Below are 22,940 nucleotides of genomic sequence, written 5' to 3'. Positions count from 1 at the left end.
TGACCCACTCAGGAAACAGATGAGAATGGTAAAAAAAATAATAATTGTTCCAGTATGCAAGGAAGCCACAAAGGAAAAAACGTCCCTTTAAGCTGGTTAGAAAAATACAAAGATAATGCTCTTATTTGAGTTTTGAAAATATCCCTTTAAGCAGGCTTGTAACAAAAAGGCAAAGTTCTCTCTTGCAGCTTGAAAAAGTAAAAGACCCTTTAAGCAGGTTTGCAACGAACAGAAAGACAAAGTTCTCTTTTGCAGCTTGAAAGTAAATGTCCCTTTAAGCAGGCTTATAACAAACAGAAAGGCAAAGTTCTCTTTTGCAGTTTGAAAGTAAATGTCCCTTTAAGCAGGCTTATAACAAACAGAAAGGCAAAGTTCTCTTTTGCAGTTTGAAAGTAAATGTCCCTTTAAGCAGGCTTATAACAAACAGAAAGGCATAAGCAAGGTCAGGCAGGCAGTATTCGGCATCCAAACATCAGTAGTAGAATAAGGCAAAAGCAAGGTCAGGCAGGCAGAAGTCGGTATCCAAATAACAGTAGCAGGGTTAAGGCAAAAGCAAGGTCAGGCAGGCAGAAGTCGGTATCCAAACATCAGAAGTAGGGTTAAGGCAAAAGGCTTGGTCAGGCAGGCAGAAGTCGGTACACAGGAATATAAAACAGAATTTGGTATGGTACTCACAAACTCCAAGGGGAACAAACAAACGGGCCCCGAGTAAGATCTCCCGCCGTGGTTTAAAGGCAGGAGCGGCGACGTCATCAGAGGGGTGTGTCGGAGGAAGCGTCACGTTGCTAAGCAACGTGACGTCATTTACTCAGAGAAGATCCGGGAGCCGCGGTGAAACGGCGATGAACGGACAAAATCATGACAGCACCCTCCTCCTCAAGGACCCCTCCGGGGGACAGGACCAGGCCTATCAGGATGAGTTTTGTGGAAGGCCTTGATTAAAGTAGAAGCATTTACCTGATGAGCCGGTTCCCAAGATCGTTCCGTGACTGGATAACCTTTCCAATGAATGAGATAATACAATTTCTTGCCACGAAGCTTGGAATCCAGAATATGGCTGATCTCAAACTCAGGGTGTCCATGCACAAATAGAGGTGGAGGTTTAGAAAAAGGTTTAGAATACCTGTTAGTCATCATAGGTTTTAGAAGAGAAACGTGGAATACCGGATGGACTTTGAGAGTCTTGGGTAAAGCCACCCGATAAGCAGTGGAACACACCTGACCCAGTATTCAGAAAGGACCCACGTATCGTGGTCCCAATTTGTTAGAAGGTTGTTTCAGGCGAAGAAAACGAGAGGAAATCCAAACTTTATCACCAGGCCGATACTTGGGAGCCTTCTTCCGTCGAAGATCTGAAAAGAACTTGTAACGTTTAGAAGCTACAGAAAGGATACAATGTATTCTCCGCCAATGTCGAGTTAATCTTCGGGCAGTAAGATCAGAAGCAGGATTCACTGTGGAAGAAGTATGCAAAGGAAATGTTCTGGGCTGATATCCGTAAGCCGCATGAAACGGAGAGGTCTGAAGGGAGGAATTGTACCGGGCATTATGAGCCAATTCAGCCAAAGGAAGGTAAGAAGTCCAGTTAGAGTGATAATGATCCACATAATGTCTAAGATATGTTTCAAGACACTGGTTTACCCTTTCAGTCTGGCCGTTAGATTGTGGATGATGAGAAGTAGACAGGGATATTGTAGTTCCAAAATGTTTACAAAGTGATCTCCAAAATCGAGAAACAAACTGTACCCCTCTATCTGAAACAATATCTAGAGGAAATCCATGGATTCTTACAATATGTGAAATAAAAAGTTCAGAGAGTCTTTTGGCAGATGGTAATCCTGGTAAGGGTACAAAATGAGCAGTCTTAGAGAACCTGTCGACCACCACCCAAATAGTATTGTTTCCAGCTGACAAGGGAAGGTCGGTAATGAAGTCCATGGATACATGAGTCCAAGGCTGATGAGGTATGGGCAATGGTTGAAGCAACCCTGAAGGAAGTTGGCGAGGAGTTTTGTTCATGGCACATTGTGTGCATACTGAGACGTAATCCTTAACATCTTGAGAGAGAGTAGGCCACCAGACATGCTGTTTGAGATTTCGAGTGGTAATACTGATGCCAGGATGTCCAGAAAGGGGACTATCATGAGCCCAAAATAGAATCTTGGAACGAAGGCGTTCAGGAACAAAGAGTAAACCATCGGGAGGTTTACAGGACAAAGGAAGATTCCTTTGAGCAGACTGTAAATCTTGTAACCAAGAAGTTGTTAGCTGGGCTATGACTTCATGAGGTTGGAGAATGGTACCAGACTCAGGAACTGGGGTATCTTGAAATTGTCTGGAAAGGGCGTCTGCTTTAATATTTTTTGAACCAGGTATGTAAGACAAATTATAGTGAAACCGGGAGAAGAATAATGACCAGCGTGCTTGTCTGGAATTCAATCGTTTGGCCGTTTGAATATAAAGAAGGTTCTTATGATCAGTGAGTATGGTAAATGGCAAAGAAGTACCTTCCAACCAATGCCTCCATTCATCCAAGGCCATTTTGATGGCAAGCAACTCTTTATTCCCTACGTCATAATTAAATTCAGAAGGAGTGAATTTTTTAGAGAAAAAAGCAACAGGATGAATCCTTCCAGTCTCCGGTATTCGTTGAGACAGAACAGCTCCAGCAGCAACAGAGGAAGCATCAACTTCCAGGATAAACTGAAAATCTGGATTTGGGTGACGGAGAATAGGTGCAGAGGAAAAAGCTTCTTTGAGAGACTCAAAAGCTTCTATAGCCTCAGGAGGCCATCTTTTACAGTTTTGTCCTTTTCTAGTGAGAGAAGTAAGGGGAGAAGTAATAGTAGCAAAATCCTTGATGAACTTCCTGTAGTAGTTGGCGAAGCCCAGAAAACGTTGTAAAGCCTTCAAAGAATCAGGTCTAGGCCAATCTAAGATGGCAGAAAGTTTAGTAGGATCCATTTCAAATCCAGATGCCGATATTACATAACCCAGAAAGGGTATGGATTTTTGATGGAAAGAACATTTCTCCAGTTTAGCAAACAGATGGAAATCTCTTAAACGTTTAAGTACTTTCTTGACATGGTGCACATGATCTTGGTGGTTCTGAGAAAAAATTAAAATATCGTCAAGGTATATGATGACAAAGATATTCACAAAATCACGAAAGATCTCGTTTACAAAATGTTGGAAAACCGCCGGAGCATTGAATAGCCCGAAGGGCATGACCAGATATTCGTAATGCCCAAATCGAGTGTTAAAAGCAGTCTTCCACTCATCTCCTTTGCGTATATGGATCAGATTATATGCACCACGTAGATCAAGTTTGGTGAATATGGTGGCTCCCTGAAGATAAGTAAAAAGTTCAGGAATAAGGGGTAGAGGATAACTGTTCTTGATGGTAATCTGATTTAATCCTCTGTAATCAATACAGGGTCTTAATCCGCCATCCTTTTTTCCTACAAAAAAGAAACCAGCCCCTACAGGGGAAGAGGAGGGTCGAATAAATCCTCTAGCCAAATTGTCTTTAATATATTCTTCCAAAGCCATGTTTTCAGGTTTAGAAAGTGGATATGTCTTGCCTCGAGGATAGGTAGCCCCGGGAAGGAGATCAATGGGGCAATCAAAAGGGCGGTGAGGAGGAAGACGTTCAGCTTCTTTTTTGGAGAAAACATCCACAAAGTCATGATAAGGCATAGGTAGGGAGTCCGGAGTTTCGATAGTGAGAGCAATAGTGAGTGGTAACTTGGTGATCTTTTGAAGACATTTAGTCTGGCATGTAGATCCCCAGGAGGTGAGTTCACCGAAAGTCCAAGAAAAAGTAGGATTGTGAACTTGGAGCCAGGGTAGTCCCAAGATAATGGGAAATTGAGGAGTGGGAATGACATCAAAACAAATTGTCTCGGAATGAAGTATTCCTACGGTGAGAAGTAAGGGTTGAGTAGCAAACTGAATATATCCAGAACCCAAAGGATCTCCACTGACCGTAGAGACTGAAATTGAATACTCTTTCTTTAGTAAGGGTATAGAGTGAGTAGAGACGAATGTAGAGTCAATGAACACTCCTCCAGCACCAGAATCGATAAGAGCTTGGGTATGAATCTTACTATGTCCAATTTGAAGGGTTACTGGAACAAAAAGTTTCTTGTATAGGGAATGACAACTGTTTTGGCTTAACTCAGTTCCCTGGACTAGAGTTAAGCCCTGGCTTTTACTGGCCTAGTAGGACAATCCCTTAATAAATGCCCTTTAAGGCCACAGTACAAACACAAGCCAAGAGTCCGTCTTCTCAAGCGTTCAGTCTCAGTTAATTTTATACTTCCCACTTCCATGGGTTCAGCCTGATCAGGAGTAGGAGAGGCAGGAGTGACTGGATTAGAAAAACGAGGAGCCAAACGAAAAGGAGTTCGAGTTGAAGACCTCTGTGTTCTATCCTTTTCTTGTTGGCGTTCACGAAATCTGGCGTCAAGACTGATACAAAGATTTATTAAGGCTTCTAAGGATTCTGGAAGTTCCCGATACACCAATTCATCCTTGAGACGCTCAGAAAGTCCTTTACGAAAAGCGGCTCTAAGTGCTCCCTGATTCCAAGTAGTTTCAGAGGCAAGGGTGCGGAACTCAATAGCGTATTGAGAAACTGGTTGAGTACCTTGACGTAAATCCAAGAGAGTGGCTTCAGCAGCAGATGACCTTCCAGGTTTATCAAATACATTTGAAAACATAGAGAGAAATGTATCAACATCCAAAAGTATAGGGTCATTCTTTTCTAGCAAAGGTGATACCCAAGCCAAGGCTTTTCCTTTCATTAAGGAAATAAGAAATGTGATTCTAGAAGAGGGAGTAGCAAAAAAAAGAGTAGGGCTATTCCGGAAATGGAGACGGCATTGATTCAAAAAGCCTCTACATTCTTCAGGATTCCCATCATATTTATCCGGAAGAGGTATCCTGGGACTCAGTTGTACCTGAGACTGATTGTTAGGAATCGAAGGAGGTAATGCCTCAATAGGATTAGGATTGGGATTAGGATTGGGAGGTGCAGTAGCAACCACATTTTGTAATAGAGCAGTTATTTGATCAAGTATAGTGTCCAGAGACTGCAAGTGGGTGGCATGAGATCCCAATAGCTGTCCCTGGTGAGCCACGGCCATGGATAATTCAGTGGGGTCCATTTATGGCCCCGTTTGTAATGTCAGCCATTTAGGAATCAGTCCGGGATGCTACCCAACTGCTAGCGTGAATAGAAAGCACACGCTAGCACACTGAGAAATAACCAGGACGTGACCCACTCAGGAAACAGATGAGAATGGTAAAAAAAATAATAATTGTTCCAGTATGCAAGGAAGCCACAAAGGAAAAAACGTCCCTTTAAGCTGGTTAGAAAAATACAAAGATAATGCTCTTATTTGAGTTTTGAAAATATCCCTTTAAGCAGGCTTGTAACAAAAAGGCAAAGTTCTCTCTTGCAGCTTGAAAAAGTAAAAGACCCTTTAAGCAGGTTTGCAACGAACAGAAAGACAAAGTTCTCTTTTGCAGCTTGAAAGTAAATGTCCCTTTAAGCAGGCTTATAACAAACAGAAAGGCAAAGTTCTCTTTTGCAGTTTGAAAGTAAATGTCCCTTTAAGCAGGCTTATAACAAACAGAAAGGCAAAGTTCTCTTTTGCAGTTTGAAAGTAAATGTCCCTTTAAGCAGGCTTATAACAAACAGAAAGGCATAAGCAAGGTCAGGCAGGCAGTAGTCGGCATCCAAACATCAGTAGTAGAATAAGGCAAAAGCAAGGTCAGGCAGGCAGAAGTCGGTATCCAAATAACAGTAGCAGGGTTAAGGCAAAAGCAAGGTCAGGCAGGCAGAAGTCGGTATCCAAACATCAGAAGTAGGGTTAAGGCAAAAGGCTTGGTCAGGCAGGCAGAAGTCGGTACACAGGAATATAAAACAGAATTTGGTATGGTACTCACAAACTCCAAGGGGAACAAACAAACGGGCCCCGAGTAAGATCTCCCTCCGTGGTTTAAAGGCAGGAGCGGCGACGTCATCAGAGGGGTGTGTCGGAGGAAGCGTCACGTTGCTAAGCAACGTGACGTCATTTACTCAGAGAAGATCCGGGAGTCGCGGTGACACGGCGATGAACGGACAAAATCATGACAGGTACAATAGCTATTAAATAGTTAATAACTATTTAATAGCTAAAATAGTTAAAATAATTACAAAATTACCTGTAAAATAAATCCTAACCTAAGTTACAATTAAACCTAACACTACACTATCAATAAATTAATTAAATACAATACCTACAAATAACTACAATTAAATAAACTAACTAAAGTACAAAAAATAAAAAAGAACTAAGTTACAAAAAATAAAAAAATATTTACAAATATTAGAAAAATATTACAACAATTTTAAACTAATTACACCTACTCTAAGCCCCCTAATAAAATAAGAAAGACCCCCAAAATAAAAAAATGCCCTACCCTATTCTAAATTAAAAAAGTTCAAAGCTCTTTTACCTTACCAGCCCTGAAAAGGGCCATTTGCGGGGCATGCTCCAAATAATTCAGCTCTTTTGCCTGTAAAAAAAAACATACAATACCCCCACCCCAACATTACAACCCACCACCCACATACCCCTAATCTAACCCAAACCCCCCTTAAATAAACCTAACACTAAGCCCCTGAAGATCTTCCTACCTTATCTTCACCATGCCAGGTTCACCGATCCGTCCTCGGAAGTCTTGATCCAAGCCTCCGAAGTGTTGATCCAAGCCCAAGCGGGGGCTGAAGAGTGACGTCCATCCTCCGGCTGAAGTCTTGATCCAAGCGGGCAGAAGAGGACATCCGGACCAGCAAACATCTTCTTCCAAGCCGCATCTTCTATGTTCTTCAATCCGATGACGACCGGCTGATCTTCAAGACCTCCAGCGCGGATCCATCCATCTTCACCGACAACTTCTCGATGAATGACGGTTCCTTTAAGGGACGTCATCCAAGATGGCGTCCCTCGAATTCCGATTGGCTGATAGGATTCTATCAGCCAATCGGAATTAAGGTAGGAAAATTCTGATTGGCTGATGGAATCAGCCAATCAGATTCAAGTTCAATCCAATTGGCTGATCCAATCAGCCAATCAGATTGAGCTCGCATTCTATTGGCTGATCGGAACAGCCAATAGAATGCGAGCTCAATCTGATTGGCTGATCGGATCAGCCAATCGGATTGAACTTGAATCTGATTGGCTGATTCCATCAGCCAATCAGAATTTTCCTACCCTAATTCCGATTGGCTGATAGAATCCTATCAGCCAATCGGAATTCGAGGGACGCCATCTTGGATGACGTCCCTTAAAGGAACCGTCATTCGTCGGGAAGTCATCGGTGAAGATGGATGGATCCGCGCTGGAGGTCTTGAAGATCAGCCGGTCGTCATCGGATTGAAGAACATAGAAGATGCGGCTTGGAAGAAGATGTTTGCCGGTCCGGATGTCCTCTTCTGCCCGCTTGGATCAAGACTTCAGCCGGAGGATGGACGTCACTCTTCAGCCCCCGTTTGGGCTTGGATCAACACTTCGGAGGCTTGGATCAAGACTTCAGAGGACGGATCGGTGAACCTGGCATGGTGAAGATAAGGTAGGAAGATCTTCAGGGGCTTAGTGTTAGGTTTATTTAAGGGGGGTTTGGGTTAGATTAGGGGTATGTGGGTGGTGGGTTGTAATGTTGGGGGGGGTATTGTATGTTTTTTTTTATAGGCAAAAGAGCTGAATTATTTGGGGCATGCCCCGCAAATGGCCCTTTTCAGGGCTGGTAAGGTAAAAGAGCTTTGAACTTTTTTAATTTAGAATAGGGTAGGGCATTTTTTTTATTTTGGGGGTCTTTGTTATTTTATTAGGGGGCCTAGAGTAGGTGTAATTAGTTTAAAATTGTTGTAATATTTTTCTAATGTTTGTAAATATTTTTTTATTTTTTGTAACTTAGTTCTTTTTTATTTTTTGTACTTTAGTTTATTTAATTGTAGTTATTTGTAGGTATTGTATTTAATTAATTTATTGATAGTGTAGTGTTAGGTTTAATTGTAGATAATTGTAGGTATTTTATTTAATTTGTTTATTGATAGTGTAGTGTTAGGGTTTAATTGTAGATAATTGTAGGTATTTTATTTAATTAATTTATTGATAGTGTAGTTTTAGGTTTAATTGTAGATAATTGTAGGTAGCTTATTTAATTTATTTATTGATAGTGTAGTGTTAGGTTTAATTGTAACTTAGGTTAGGATTTATTTTACAGGTAATTTTGTAATTATTTTAACTATTTTAGCTATTAAATAGTTATTAACTATTTAATAGCTATTGTACCTGATTAAAATAAATACAAAGTTGCCTGTAAAATAAATATTAATCCTAAAATAGCTACAATATAATTATTATTTATATTGTAGCTATATTAGGGTTTATTTTACAGGTAAGTATTTAGCTTTAGATAGGAATAATTTATATAATAAGAGTTAATTTATTTCGTTAGATTTAAATTATATTTAACTTAGGGGGGTGTTAGTGTTAGGGTTAGACTTAGCTTTAGGGGTTAAAAAATGTATTAGAATAGCAGTGAGCTCTGGTCGGCAGATTAGGGGTTAATGTTTGAAGTTAGGTGTCGGCGATGTTAGGGAGGGCAGATTAGGGGTTAATACTATTTATTATAGGGTTATTGAATCGGGAGTGAGGCGGATTAGGGGTTAATACATTTATTATAGTAGCGGTGCGGTTTGGTCGGCAGATTAGGGGTTAATAAGTGTAGGTAGGTGGCGGCGACGTTGGGGGCGGCAGATTAGGGGTTAATAAATATTATGTAGGGGTCGGCGGTATTAGGGGCAGCAGATTAGGGGTACATAGGGATAACGTAAGTGGCAGTGGTGTACGGAGCGTCAGATTAGGGGTTAAAAAATTTAATAGAGTGGCGGCGGTGTGGGGGGGCCTCGGTTTAGGGGTACATAGGTAGTTTATGGGTGTTAGTGTACTTTAGAGCACAGTAGTTAAGAGCTTTATAAACCGGCGTTAGCCCAGAAAGCTCTTAACTACTGATTTTTTTCTGCGGCTGGAGTTTTGTCGTTAGATTTCTAACGCTCACTTCAGCCAAGACTCTAAATACCGGCGTTAGAAAGATCCCATTGAAAAGATAGGATACGCAAATGGCGTAGGGGGATCTGCGGTATGGAAAAGTCGCTGCTGCAAAGTGAGCGTTAGACCCTTTCCTGACTGATTCTAAATAGCAGCGGGCGGTAAAAAGCAGCGTTAGGAGCCTCTAACGCTGGTTTTGACGGCTACCGCCCAACTCTAAATCTAGCCATAGGAAACTTAGAACATTAAACACATGGAGTATCTAGATATGTGTAGGATGTATTATTTGATGAATCTATATGGGTAAACCAGTTTTGTTTAATCACTTTTATACTATTTTTCTCCCCTTTATCTTATATATTTTGTATATATTTATTTATATACACTTATCACTATAAAATGGTACAAATACCAACAATATTATTACAGATTTATTATCAAACACTTTAAGCTATTTACACTAACACTAACACTATATCTCCAATATTGTTTTTTATCACATTAGACTTATTATCACTAACATATACAATGTTAGTATCATCATCATCATATCATTATTACATCGCTACACTTTATATCGATATAATATCAATATCGATATAAACACTAAGGGTCAACTTTCACTCCATCACACACAGGATGTAGATTAGATTCCGGACTACCGAGTGTGTGTCTATACACCTGCGGGGAGCTCCCATTGTATGGGGGCCGACGGCCTGTGTCTAGGAACTCACTAGCAATCACGACACTTCACCAGTGTGAGTCATTTAGTTAAATCGATCACTTATATTTAACACTATGGATATAAAATATCCAGTTACACCCCCACTATGATGTCATTAGTATTCACATATAAGATCACTTACTTCCATTATTTATTGTGTCATATGCACTATTAGTTACAATAGCGCAATATATTAATTTATTTAGGTATATGATATATAGTTTAAAAGCTAGTATCCTCACGTAAGCGATATGATATCGACCTATCACTTATTTTAGTTGTATATAGTAAATTAATGTACATCTCTATACTCATGCAGTAAATTATATTATAATGGCGCTACTTAGTAATATCATACAATCTAAGGAATCCCATATATATCGTGTGATAGATATCACCTAAGTATAACGTTTTTTCCTTTTTATATATAATTGTGTATAAATCTTTATAATTGTGTATTAAGTGTAACCTAAAGAAAATCAATTATATTAATGTTGTTACTATTGAGATCTGTTGGATATTGTTTAAATGTGACATGTTTTTGTATATCAATGTATCATTTGGAACATAATCTGTAATTTTGTCAGTTCCATAACCCACGCTATAGGCAATTCTTTAACCTAATCAATGCACATGTGCAATGTGGGTGTGTAATGTTTATCCATTTTCTATTGGCTAGTATAGCCTTTTTAAGACAGCAAGGTAGTTCACAAATTTATGTAGCCTGATGAAACGGCTTGTAGCCGAGAAACGCGTAGTGAAGCATTTTAAAGTTTTTAATAAAAGTTTTATAATTGTTATACCTTGTTTGGACATTCTATCTTTTACCTAAAGCCTTCCAATATAGCAAACCACATGTTTTGCTTTTTTCTATTTCTATTGGTACAATAAGAGCTTTAGAGTATTTGTATTTCCCTGGAGCAGCGTTGTATCCAAGTCTGGCAGCTAGCCCTGAACATTGATTCTGCAACCTGAAAAGCAGCTGTCACATCTGAAGGGAGTCAGCCGAACGGCTCAAAAGTTTAGGTCCGCCTGATATTGCACTGATTGTGCAAACTCGTTTGTGAGTATTAATCCTCAACTAACTGTTGTTTCTCCGACATTGGTCGGGGTAATCTGCACCAAGGGTGTCTTGTCTTCTTAACTTATACAGGGGTGTGACCATTGTTAGTAGCGGACCGGGAGAGAGAGTGAGTCAGCCGAGCGGCTCTGAAGCTTCGGCTTGTTTAGTATTGCACTAGAGGTGCAAATACCCTTGTGAGTACCTAGTTTACACTACAGTGGAAGATCTAGCATTGTGTTCGGTTTATCTGCACCAGAGCGCCTCTTCTTTGTTTTTTCAGGACAAGGGTTATTTTCATTGTATATTGTGGAGAGAGCCGCTATCTGTCTGGAGCCCCCCTTCTTTTGGACCTCCATTTGGTGACACTTTTTGTATCCATAGACATTTGTTTATACATCATCAAGGACTGTGTCTAAGTATATATTTACATATCTTTCAAACTTGTTGTCATTGGAATTATTTTTGTCATTATTATATACAATTATCTAATAATTCTATAATAATATATTATATCACAAAATTAACACTCCATAAGGAGTAGCATAAAATAGGTGCACCTCTTTTTTCTTTTTGGACATACAACCACTTTGTGTAGTCCTATCCCCTTTTTTTTCCAAGCAAGTCATCCTTCTCCTTAACATGTTATTCCCCAATCAAGTCATCCTTCTCCCTAACATGTTATTCCCCAAACAAGTCATCCTTCTCCCTAACATGTTATTCCTCAAACACGTCATCCTTCTCCCTAACATGTTATTCCCCAAACAAGTTATCCTTCTCCCTAACATGTTATTCCCCAAACAATTCATCCTTCTCCCTAACATGTTATTCCCCAAACAAGTCATCCTTCTCCCTAACATGTTATTCCCCAAACAGGTCATCCTTCTCCCTAACATGTTATTCCCCAAACAAGTCATCCCTCTCCCTAACATGTTATTCCCCAAACAATTCATCCTTCTCCCTAACATGTTATTCCCCAAACAAGTCATCCTTCTCCCTAACATGTTATTCCCCAAACAATTCATCCTTCTCCCTAACATGTCATTCCCCAAACACGTCATCCTTCTCCCTAACATGTTATTCCCCAAACAATTCATCCTTCTCCCTAACATGTTATTCCCCAAACAAGTCATCCTTCTCCCTAATATGTTATTCCCCAAACAATTCATCCTTCTCCCTAACATGTTATTCCCCAAACAAGTCATCCTTCTCCCTAACATGTTATTCCCCAAACAATTCATCCTTCTCCCTAACATGTCATTCCCCAAACACGTCATCCTTCTCCCTAACATGTTATTCCCCAAACAATTCATCCTTCTCCCTAACATGTTATTCCCCAAACAAGTCATCCTTCTCCCTAACATGTTATTCCCCAAACAAGTCATCCTTCTCCCTAACATGTTATTCCCCAAACAAGTCATCCTTCTCCCTAACATGTTATTCCCAAACAAGTCATCCTTCTCTCTAACATGTTATTCCCCAAACAAGTCATCCTTCTCCCTAACATGTTATTCCCCAAACAAGTCATCCTTCTCCCTAACATGTTATTCCACAAACAAGTCACCCTTCTCCCTAACATGTCATTCCCCAAACAAGTCATCCTTCTCCCTAACATGTTATTCCCCAAACAAGTCACCCTTCTCCCTAACATGTCATTCCCCAAACAAGTCATCCTTCTCTCTAACATGTTATTCCCTAAACAAGTCATCCTTCTCCCTAACATGTAATTCCCAAACAAGTCATCCTTCTCTCTAACATGTTATTCCCCAAACAAGTCATCCTTCTCCCTAACATGTTATTCCCCAAACAAGTCATCCTTCTCCCTAACATGTTATTCCCCAAACATTCTCCCTAACATGTTATTCCCCAAACAATTGATCCTTCTCCCTAACATGTTATTCTCCAAACAAGTCATCCTTCTCCCTAACATTTTATTCCCCAAACAAGTCATTCTTCTCCCTAACATGTTATTCCCCAAACAAGTCATCCTTCTCCCTAACATGTCATTCCCCAAACAAGTCATCCTTCTCCCTAACATGTTATTCCCCAAACAAGTCATCCTTCTCCCTAACATGTTATTCCCCAAACAAGTCATCCTTCTCCCTAACATGTTATTCCCCAAACATGTCATCCTTCTCCCTAACATTTTATTCCCCAAACAAGTCATCCTTCTCCCTAACATTTTATTCCCCAAACAAGTCATCCTTCTCCCTAACATGTTATTCCCCAAACAAGTCATCCTTCTCCCTAACATGTTATTCCCCAAACATTCTCCCTAACATGTTATTCCCCAAACAAGTCATCCTTCTCCCTAACATTTTATTCCCCAAACAAGTCATCCTTCTCCCTAACATTTTATTCCCCAAACAAGTCATCCTTCTCCCTAACATGTTATTCCCCAAACAATTGATCCTTCTCCCTAACATGTTAATCTCCAAACAAGTCATCCTTCTCCCTAACATGTTATTCCCCAAACAAGTCATCCTTCTCCCTAACATTTTATTCCCCAAACAAGTCATCCTTCTCCCTAACATTTTATTCCCCAAACAAGTCATCCTTCTCCCTAACATGTTATTCCCCAAACAAGTCATCCTTCTCCCTAACATGTTATTCTCCAAACAAGTCATCCTTCTCCCTAACTTGTTATTCTCCAAACATGTCATCCTTCTCCCTAACATGTTATTCCCCAAACAAGTCATCCTTCTCCCTAACATTTTATTCCCCAAACAAGTCATCCTTCTCCCTAACATTTTATTCCCCAAACAAGTCATCCTTCTCCCTAACATGTTATTCCCCAAACAAGTAATCCTTCTCCCTAACATTTTATTCCCCAAACAAGTCATCCTTCTCCCTAACATTTTATTCCCCAAACAAGTCATCCTTCTCCCTAACATGTTATTCCCCAAACAAGTCATCCTTCTCCCTAACATGTTATTCTCCAAACAAGTCATCCTTCTCCCTAACATTTTATTCCCCAAACAAGTCATTCTTCTCCCTAACATGTTATTCCCCAAACAAGTCATCCTTCTCCCTAACATGTCATTCCCCAAACAAGTCATCCTTCTCCCTAACATGTTATTCCCCAAACAAGTCATCCTTCTCCCTAACATGTTATTCCCCAAACAAGTCATCCTTCTCCCTAACATGTTATTCCCCAAACATGTCATCCTTCTCCCTAACATTTTATTCCCCAAACAAGTCATCCTTCTCCCTAACATGTTATTCCCCAAACAAGTCATCCTTCTCCCTAACATGTTATTCCCCAAACATTCTCCCTAACATGTTATTCCCCAAACAAGTCATCCTTCTCCCTAACATTTTATTCCCCAAACAAGTCATCCTTCTCCCTAACATTTTATTCCCCAAACAAGTCATCCTTCTCCCTAACATTTTATTCCCCAAACAAGTCATCCTTCTCCCTAACATGTTATTCCCCAAACAATTGATCCTTCTCCCTAACATGTTAATCTCCAAACAAGTCATCCTTCTCCCTAACATGTTATTCCCCAAACAAGTCATCCTTCTCCCTAACATTTTATTCCCCAAACAAGTCATCCTTCTCCCTAACATTTTATTCCCCAAACAAGTCATCCTTCTCCCTAACATGTTATTCCCCAAGCATTCTCCCTAACATGTTATTCCCCAAACAAGTCATCCTTCTCCCTAACATTTTATTCCCCAAACAAGTCATCCTTCTCCCTAACATGTTATTCCCCAAACAAGTCATCCTTCTCCCTAACATGTTATTCTCCAAACAAGTCATCCTTCTCCCTAACTTGTTATTCTCCAAACATGTCATCCTTCTCTCTAACATGTTATTCCCCAAACAATTCATCCTTCTCCCTAACATGTTATTCTCCAAAGAGCATTTGATTTTGTTTCTTAATGAGTTTTCCAATGTTCAAACAAATTCTTGTGAAATGCATCATTATTTTATCTGACATATCGTTCTTCTCCTTGACATATTTCCCCCAAAGTCATTACCATCCCTGCAATATCATTCATCTCCCCAAAATCTTTCTTCTACCCGGGTGAGTCATTCAAGTCACTGATACACCATTCCTCCTGCCAAAATATCTTTACTCTTTTTAAATACATTCAATCCTTCTCCCTAACAAGTATTTTCTTCCTACAAGTCATTCATCTTTCTATAGGACATATTATTTTCCCCAACAGTTAGTAGCTCAATCCAGCACACCATCCCTTTATCCAAATACATCATCCAACATGCCAGACATCACCTTCCTTTAAAATGGCATACCTGACATTACTTTAAAGTGTCTGATTTAGTTTTTTTCACATATCTCCAATTATGTCATACCATCTTTGTAGTATGCCACTTCTATTTAATTCAATATATTGTTTCACCCTTAACCTACCACAATAAAACCTTTACTTTTATGATATTCCTCATCTCTCTCCTATATGCAATCCAATCCTCTGCTTCTGAGAAACTTATCTTATCTACATATTACTACATATTCATCCATTGTCTTACATTCGAGTTGACACCCCTTCTCCCCTGTCTCTCCATTACTAGTAATGAAGCCTTTATATATCTGGATCTTGGAACCAACGTTCATGTACTTACCTGATTTTAACTGATTCTGAGGGTTTGTAATTATTTTCCTTTTCAGAAGGTTTATCTTCTTCCTCTGCACAAAACAAAGGGTAAATAATAAAGTAGAATAATCATCAGTCCAGCCACCAATCATGTTAGGAAAACCCAGTCAATGCATTATAGCAAGCCGTACTATATTGTAGCAAAGGCAACACAATTTATCTGCATGCATCCGTGAACCATCAGTGAGTCTTAAAACATCCTGCACCCAGAATGCAGTAAGTGACAAGAAATACACTGATGGAACAAAACCTCTTCAGTAGCTAGCACTTTATACAGAACCCTTAATATACACTAAATCGTACCTGTAGTCTTCTCTCAAGCACTTTTATACAACTAGTGTTTATTTACCTTTTTGTGACCCTCCTGTAAACAGAAGTTTGTGCCATCACCAATTTTACCATAAAAGCTAGCGTAATAATTAGCTCATATTCATTAAGTGCTACCTTCAGCTTTATAAACAGCCTGAGCAATAACAATTGTGTCTTAGCATTCCGGATCTCAGTTAAAGGGACAGTCAACACTAACATTTTTATTGTTTAAACAGATAGAGAACGAGAACGTCTTTATTATCCATTACCCAGCTTTGCACAACCAACATTGTTACATTAATATACTTTATAACATTGAAACCTCTAAATTTCTGTCTGTTTCTAAGCCACTACAGACAGCCTCTTATCACATGCTTTTTTATTAGCTTTTTACAACAGGAGACTTCTAGTTCATGTAGGCCATTTAGATTACATTGAGCTCACGCCCGTGGGTTCTGCACAACACAGCTAAAATGCAAGTCAATAGATAATAAATACAAAGTCATGTGATCAGGGTGCTGTCAAAAGAGGCTCAGATACAGGTTAAAAGTATATTAATATAACCATGTTGAATGTACAAAGATAAAGGGATTATCTATCTTTTTAAACAATAAAAAAAAATTGAGCTGACTGTCCCTTTAAAGTTATTCTATACATTCATTATTTGATATAAGTATTTTCAGAAGCAAATCTGTTTTCCAGTAAATTAAGATTTGTACCCAGAGCAAGTACCTAGGAAATGTTATAATTACATAGGTTAACTGCTATAAAATCAAGAGATTCCAGCTTAGACACAAAGATGTATGCATCATGCAATCTGCCCAAGCTTTGTAGGGGCACAAAAGGGCTAAAAGCCTTCTGTTCACCATTCACCAATAAAAGCCCCTCATATCCTTAGGCCTCCTGAACTCACTGATTTCAGCTGCTGGATTCCTTGGAGAACTAAACAAAGATTTCCCAGGCCAGCTGGATGCTTTCTCCAATATGGGATGTTTGATATGATGAATTAGTAATGAACAAGTTGCCCTTTCCTGATTCTCAGTAGCCCCTTTAACAGGGACAGCCTTCCCCCTCCCTTTCCCCTCCCACCTACCAATTAATTTTTCCATGGAAGACTTATTGTTCGTCTGTTCAGGTACAGAATATTTCTGCTCATCATCCCCTGACAATCTTTGTTGCCGAGGCAGTGGCTTAGGAAGGTTTTTTATTGGTTCACTTGTTTTAGGTTCTGTTGAGTCTTCTTGTACTGCCAGACTGGGAATGATACTACTAAACCTCTTACGAATCTGAGTAGCATTGCCTTTCTTTTGTCTAATGGTTGCCCGTCTCACTAGAGAGTTCTCTGTTACCTCAGTGCTTTGAGATTCATTTGCTTTAGAAGGCCCAATAAAATCACTTGCATAAAGTTTCCTGCGAGGTGGAATCCACATAGGAGAAAATGATATAGTTTCTCTTCTATTTACTGTCTCATCTGTATTTGATTCCACAACAGGAGGCTGAGAAGACTGAATTTCTTCTCTGATATTGTGATTGTGCCTTGGTGTCAGGAGGTCTTGTCTTTCTTTAAGTGCCATCTTTAAACTGTGCTCTTCTTTATTGTCCTGAATAAGTTCCTCCTCATTATAAAATCCAAGGGCCTCAGTGCTTTCATTGATAAAAAATAAGGGGTTGAAAATCTGAGTAGGGTAAAAATACGTTGGCTTTTGTGCTTCACTCTCAACACCTCTGGCAATTAAACTTTCGTAATCCTGAAAAGCAGAGGGTTCTGTAGAATTAAATGTTTTGTCCACTTGTATTGAGGGATGCAGTAAATGTTGACTGCTAACCAATGGCGGAGTGAGACTTCTTCTTTTCAAATCCTGGATAGATCCCTGAACATCAGACTCTAGAGGTAAGGTGTCCTTCTTAGATCCTTGTTCAGGGCTAGGGTCTGTGTAACTCCTCTGTCTCCTTAGCATGGTCATATTATTTGTCCCCCATGACTCCTTGTTACTTGAGTCATCTCTCAGTTTAGAAACAGTGTTTGTTTGATCGTTATCCATTTTGACTAAGTGCTCATGCAACAAAATGTCTGTTTCATGAGACTTAATTAAGTTTTCTTGCACAATTTCCACTGCATTTTTTAAGATGTTTTCTTCTAGGCCTAGTGCTTTTTCTTGTAAATAATCATCTTCCTCATCTGAAGTGTTTACTACAGTTTCTTGTAAAATCTTAAAGGACTCTTTTAAGAAATGTTCATCTCTTTTTTCAGGCAAATCAATTATGTAATCATCTGACGATATATCTTTTGGACATACAGGAACTTCCTTGTTAAGTTTTGCAGCTGTTGTATCTTGAACAGTTCTAATTCCATCTATTTGTTCACACTCTATTCCTGTCGGAAAAACTTCTTCTCCTGGTTCTGTTCTATACAATATGACATGGGCATTTGTTGGGTAGCCCTCATAACTTTGTTCGGCAGGGGATACATCACTGTCTTGGAAATTATGAACATCTACATACTGTCCAAGATTTTTTGACTGCCAATCAGGATGCACATCCAATGAAATCGCACACTGAACAGAGGTGTCAGAGCCTCTAAAATTACCAGTCTCTGCATCTACTGTAGAATCATTGCAGTGTGCTTGTTCAATATAAGTTATTACTTCAGTGGTTTTATTTAGATTCTCCTCTTTACCACCGTCATCTATTTGTTTACTGATTAAAATATGGTCCACAACTTCACTCACAGATTCTGTTTCTTCCCAGATTGCACCATCATTTGATTGATTTGTCTCAATCCAAGTTGCTTGGCTCGCTGTCTCTTTTATAACATCAGATGTAATGCCAGCTCTTTCCATATTAATTGCATTTATCAAATACGTTCCCTCTACCTCCTCACTGGATTGCACTGTATAGCCTTTATAGACCTGTTCATCTTCTGTATTATCAGTATTATCATTGGTCTCTTGACTGACTCTAATTGTCTCTAACTCCAGAGGAAATATCTCACTTTCCATCTCTGTCTTGCTTACTACTTCTGCCTCTAGTTTATTGACCAAGTCCTCTAAGGTGGAGTCTTTAATCTCACTTGCTTGACCTTTTCCATCAGTTTCTATCACCCTCTGATCTGATAAGCTTTCATACTGTTCTATGTTTTCAGTGAATGGAGACACTATACCATCACTGATATTCCATGTGATACTGGTCACTTTTGTATCACACATATCTTCTTTGTCTTTAGTAAGAGCTTCTTCCATATCATGCAAGTCCTCAGTGTTTGGACTTTGTGTGTCTAGATTCTCTTTGAATATTGTATGTGCATCAATGTCCTCAATCACCTGCTTACCCTGTGGCTCTCCTTTTTCACATATAGCTATAGTGCCCACCTCTTTCAAGTAATTTGCTGTTGTTCCCATCTCACCTATGGTATTATTAATAGTGAGTTCATTATCTCTCTTGTCACTCACAGTCACCCTCCCTTCTCCAGTTATGCCATTTCCTTCACTGGCTGTCTCCATCTCCTGTCTCTCTGTCTCTCTATTGTTTCTATCATTCCTGTTCAAGGCTGTCACAATATCCTCAGAGGTTGTAGTCACATTTTTGGTGATCACTTTCAAAGCGTCATTGTCTGTTCCTTCATCTTCTGCAGAGTCCGCCTTGGGTGTTCCACTGGTTATCTCTGTATAACAAGTAACTATATTTACCTTGCACAGCTCTGTCTCTCCATGTTCTTTGTCATCATCATCAGTCTCTCTCTCTTCCTTACTTTTAGAATGTCTCTTAAGGCTTACTGTCTCTTTGTAGTCAGAGTCAGAATCTCCTCTAATATCATCTTTAGTAACATATGTATCTTTACTGTTGAGTTCTGACTTATCAAAATCCTTCACCTCACTAACTGTCTCTATAATTTCATGCTGAGTTTCAGCATTGAAGATCTCCTTATTTTCTGACTCTGTGTAAACTCTGGCAGTCTCTTTTGTGCAAATCTCTGTGTCTGTATTGGCAGTCTCATTACAGTTACTCTTTATGCTTGCATTTACAATCTCTTTAATAGCACTGTCTGCACCTACACTGACAGTCTCTTTAGTGCAAGCGCTTACTGTCTCTTTATTTTCAGTCTCTGCTTCTGCACTGGCTGTCTTGTAAATGTTACACTCCATTCTGGCAGCGACAGTCTCTTTTTTGCCAGATGCTGTGTAAGAACTGACAGTCTCTTTAATAACATTCTCTGTGTCTGTGGTGATAGTCTCTTTAATGTCAGACTCTGCTTCTAAACTGACAGTGTCTTTAGCATCAAACCCAGTACCAGTGCTAATTTTAGTCTCACTCTCTGTGTCTACCCTGGCAGACTCTATAACGTTAGACCCAGTATCTGTGCTGATATTCTCTTTAGGGTCACTCTCAGTGTCTCCATTGACTGTCTCTTTAGTGTCTCTCTCTGTATCTGTACTTCCAGCGCTTTTAATGTCAGACTCAGTAACTATGCTGTCTGTTTCAGCAGTCTCTTTAGTGTTGAACTCTGAACTGACTGTCTCTTTAGTATCAAACTCTGAACTGACTGTCTCTTTAGTGTCAAACTCTTCCTGTAAACTGACTGTCTCTTTAGTGTCAGACTCTGAACTGACTGTCTCTTTAATGTCAGACTCATAAATTATGCTGTCACATTCCTTAGTGTCACTCTGTGCAGCTGCATCAGCAGTCTCTTTAGTGTCAAACTCTGAACTGACTGTCTCTTTAGTGTCAGACTCAGAACTGACTGTCTCTTTAGTTTCATTCTCTGTGTCTGAGCTGACAGTCTCTTTAGTATTATTTGTTGTGTCTGAGCTGACAGTCTCTTTAGTATTATTCTTTGTGTCTGAGCTGACAGTCGCTTTAGTATCATTCTCTGTATCTGAGCTGACTGTCTCTTTATAGTTATTCTCTGCATCTGTACTGACTGTCTCTTTAACTTCAGGCTCTATATCTGTGCTAACTGTTTCATTACGGTCATTCTCTGTGTTTGAGCTGGCAGTCTCCTGGTTAGACTCTTCCTTCACACTGGCAGTCTCTTCATTGAAGCTAACAGTGGATGTCAGTCTCAGTTCAGGATATGCTTTTATATCTCTTTCATCTGTCTCTTTCTTGTTCACATCACAAATTGAACTGACTGTCTCTAGATCCCAGCACTGTCCGTCTGTCTTTCTAGCCAGCAACTCTCTTGCTTCATACGATGCTGTACCCTCCTCACTGGCTGTCTCCCAGTCCTCACTCGCATCACTGACCTCTCCATTCTCTTCACTAACTGTCTCTCTGGATTTCTGTAGCTTCTCATTATCTGGCTCTTGTTCACTTACTGTCTTTTCCTCCTCACTATTTGTATTTCTTGCATCAGTAATCTCTTCTTCTTTAGTGATTATGTCTCTTTCTGTAATGTCAGAGGGGCTGTCTGCCCTGTATGTCTCAATATATTTATTTGCTGTTTGTGCTTCTGCCATGTTAGTCTCTAGGTCTTCAGTATGTGTCTGTCTCTGTTCCATGCCTGTCTCAATCTCCTGCCAGTCATTCCTTCTGTCAGTATGTCTCTTCACTCTGTCTGTCTGCCTCTCTTCGCCGGCAGCCTCTTGTTTGCCGTCATGTGATCTCTCTGTCACATGACTGGGTAGGTAAGTGATATGTGAGCAGAGGCTACTTATCGCTTCATTGCAGGGAGCCTCAGTATTTCCAGTTCTCCCAGTCAGCAAGTCCTTATTGCTCAGTGTGCTATGCTCTATGTTATCTTGCTGGCTGCCTCTGGATTCCATGAATGTCTCATTCTTATCCTCTTGCTCATCTGCCCCTTGAGCTGTCACATTCTGATGTCTCTTTTTTCTCCTCTGCTTGTGCCGGCGTTTATCACCTTTACTTTCCTGAGGCCTTTTCTTTATTTCATCTTCCATAATCACTCCATCTTTAATAACAAAAAGTAGACAGTAAATAAAACACGCATGGGTGAAATATAAAGAGAGAGAGAATTCTGGGAGAATCCACAAGTCATGTGATCTCTTAACCCTGGGACAAAGGTCATAAAAGGTCCTATACAATTTTATAAGAAAATGAATCTGTACTGAGAATGTAATAAATGTTTAGTTACAGCTAGCAAGTTACCGAATGTGTCCAGCTTCTGCTTGACCGCAGACAAGAACACACACATTATGGTCTAGATTACAAGTGGAGTGCTGATGGTAGCGCAGGGTGCTAGCATGATTGTGTGGCCCGCACTCCAAATAACGCGCAATCTGGTATTATGAGTCCATGGTAAAACAAAACTACCAGGAAATATTCAGTGCACCATATAATTTCAAGGGATAGTGCAGCCGCTCTAAACATCGCTCATATTACCAGTTGTGAGTTATGTGACTTGAGACCTACAGTAAAATGTTAGGGCTACAATAAAAATATATCAAAGCACATGAAAAACATATTAAAATAAAGTATTGCACTCACATATACATATTAAATGTAAAATTATTTTAACATATGTATAAAAATAAGTGTTTTAAAGGGATATGGTATGTGAGAAGATGCTTGACTGGGAAAGGCTTAAAGGTGTATATATGTGTATATATTTATATGTGTGTATGTATATATGTTTATGTATAAAAGTGTATGTATGTGTTTAAATGTATCTATGTGTATGTATGTGTTTATATGTATATATGTGTATGTATGTGTGTATATGTATGTGTTTATATGTATATATGTGTATGTATGTGTGTGTATGTATATATGTGTATGTGTTTATATGTATATATGTGTGTTTATATGTATATATGTGTATGTATGTGTTTATATGTATATATGTGTGTTTATATGTATATATGTGTATGTATATATGTGTATGTATGTGTGTGTGTATGTAAATATGTGTATGTATGTGTGTATGTATGTATATATGTGTATGTATGTGTGTGTGTATGTATATATGTGTATGTATGTGTGTATGTGTGTATGTATATATGTGTATGTATGTGTTTATATGTATATATGTGTGTTTATATGTATATATGTGTGTGTATGTATATATGTGTATGTATGTGTGTGTATATATATATATGTGTATGTATGTGTGTGTATGTATATATGTGTATGTATGTGTTTATTTGTATATATGTGTATGTAT

The 22,940-nt window shown here is 39.3% G+C and overlaps 1 protein-coding gene across 5 annotated transcripts in view; it reads right to left on the bottom strand.

Moving 5' to 3' along the window:
- LOC128640291 (extracellular matrix-binding protein ebh) overlaps window positions 1-22,940 on the bottom strand; it is a 125,010-nt gene that overhangs the window by 65,077 nt on the left and 36,993 nt on the right. For all 5 annotated transcript variants that reach the window (XR_008399320.1, XR_008399321.1, XR_008399322.1 and 2 more), the window contains exons 2-3: window positions 16,914-21,728; window positions 15,480-15,543 (exon numbers count right to left, since the gene is read on the bottom strand). Coding sequence is in view for 2 of the 5 variants with exons in the window: in XM_053692775.1 (XP_053548750.1) it covers window positions 15,480-15,543; window positions 16,914-21,717 (4,868 nt within the window). In the remaining 3 variants the exon portion in view is untranslated. The remainder of the gene's footprint in view (window positions 1-15,479; window positions 15,544-16,913; window positions 21,729-22,940) is intronic.

Source organism: Bombina bombina, chromosome 9, assembly GCF_027579735.1.
Source record: "Bombina bombina isolate aBomBom1 chromosome 9, aBomBom1.pri, whole genome shotgun sequence".
In the NCBI taxonomy this organism is placed as follows: Eukaryota; Metazoa; Chordata; class Amphibia; order Anura; family Bombinatoridae; genus Bombina; species Bombina bombina.
The sequence above is the reverse complement of the archived record's forward strand: the minus strand, read 5'-3'. Positions and strand labels throughout refer to the sequence as shown.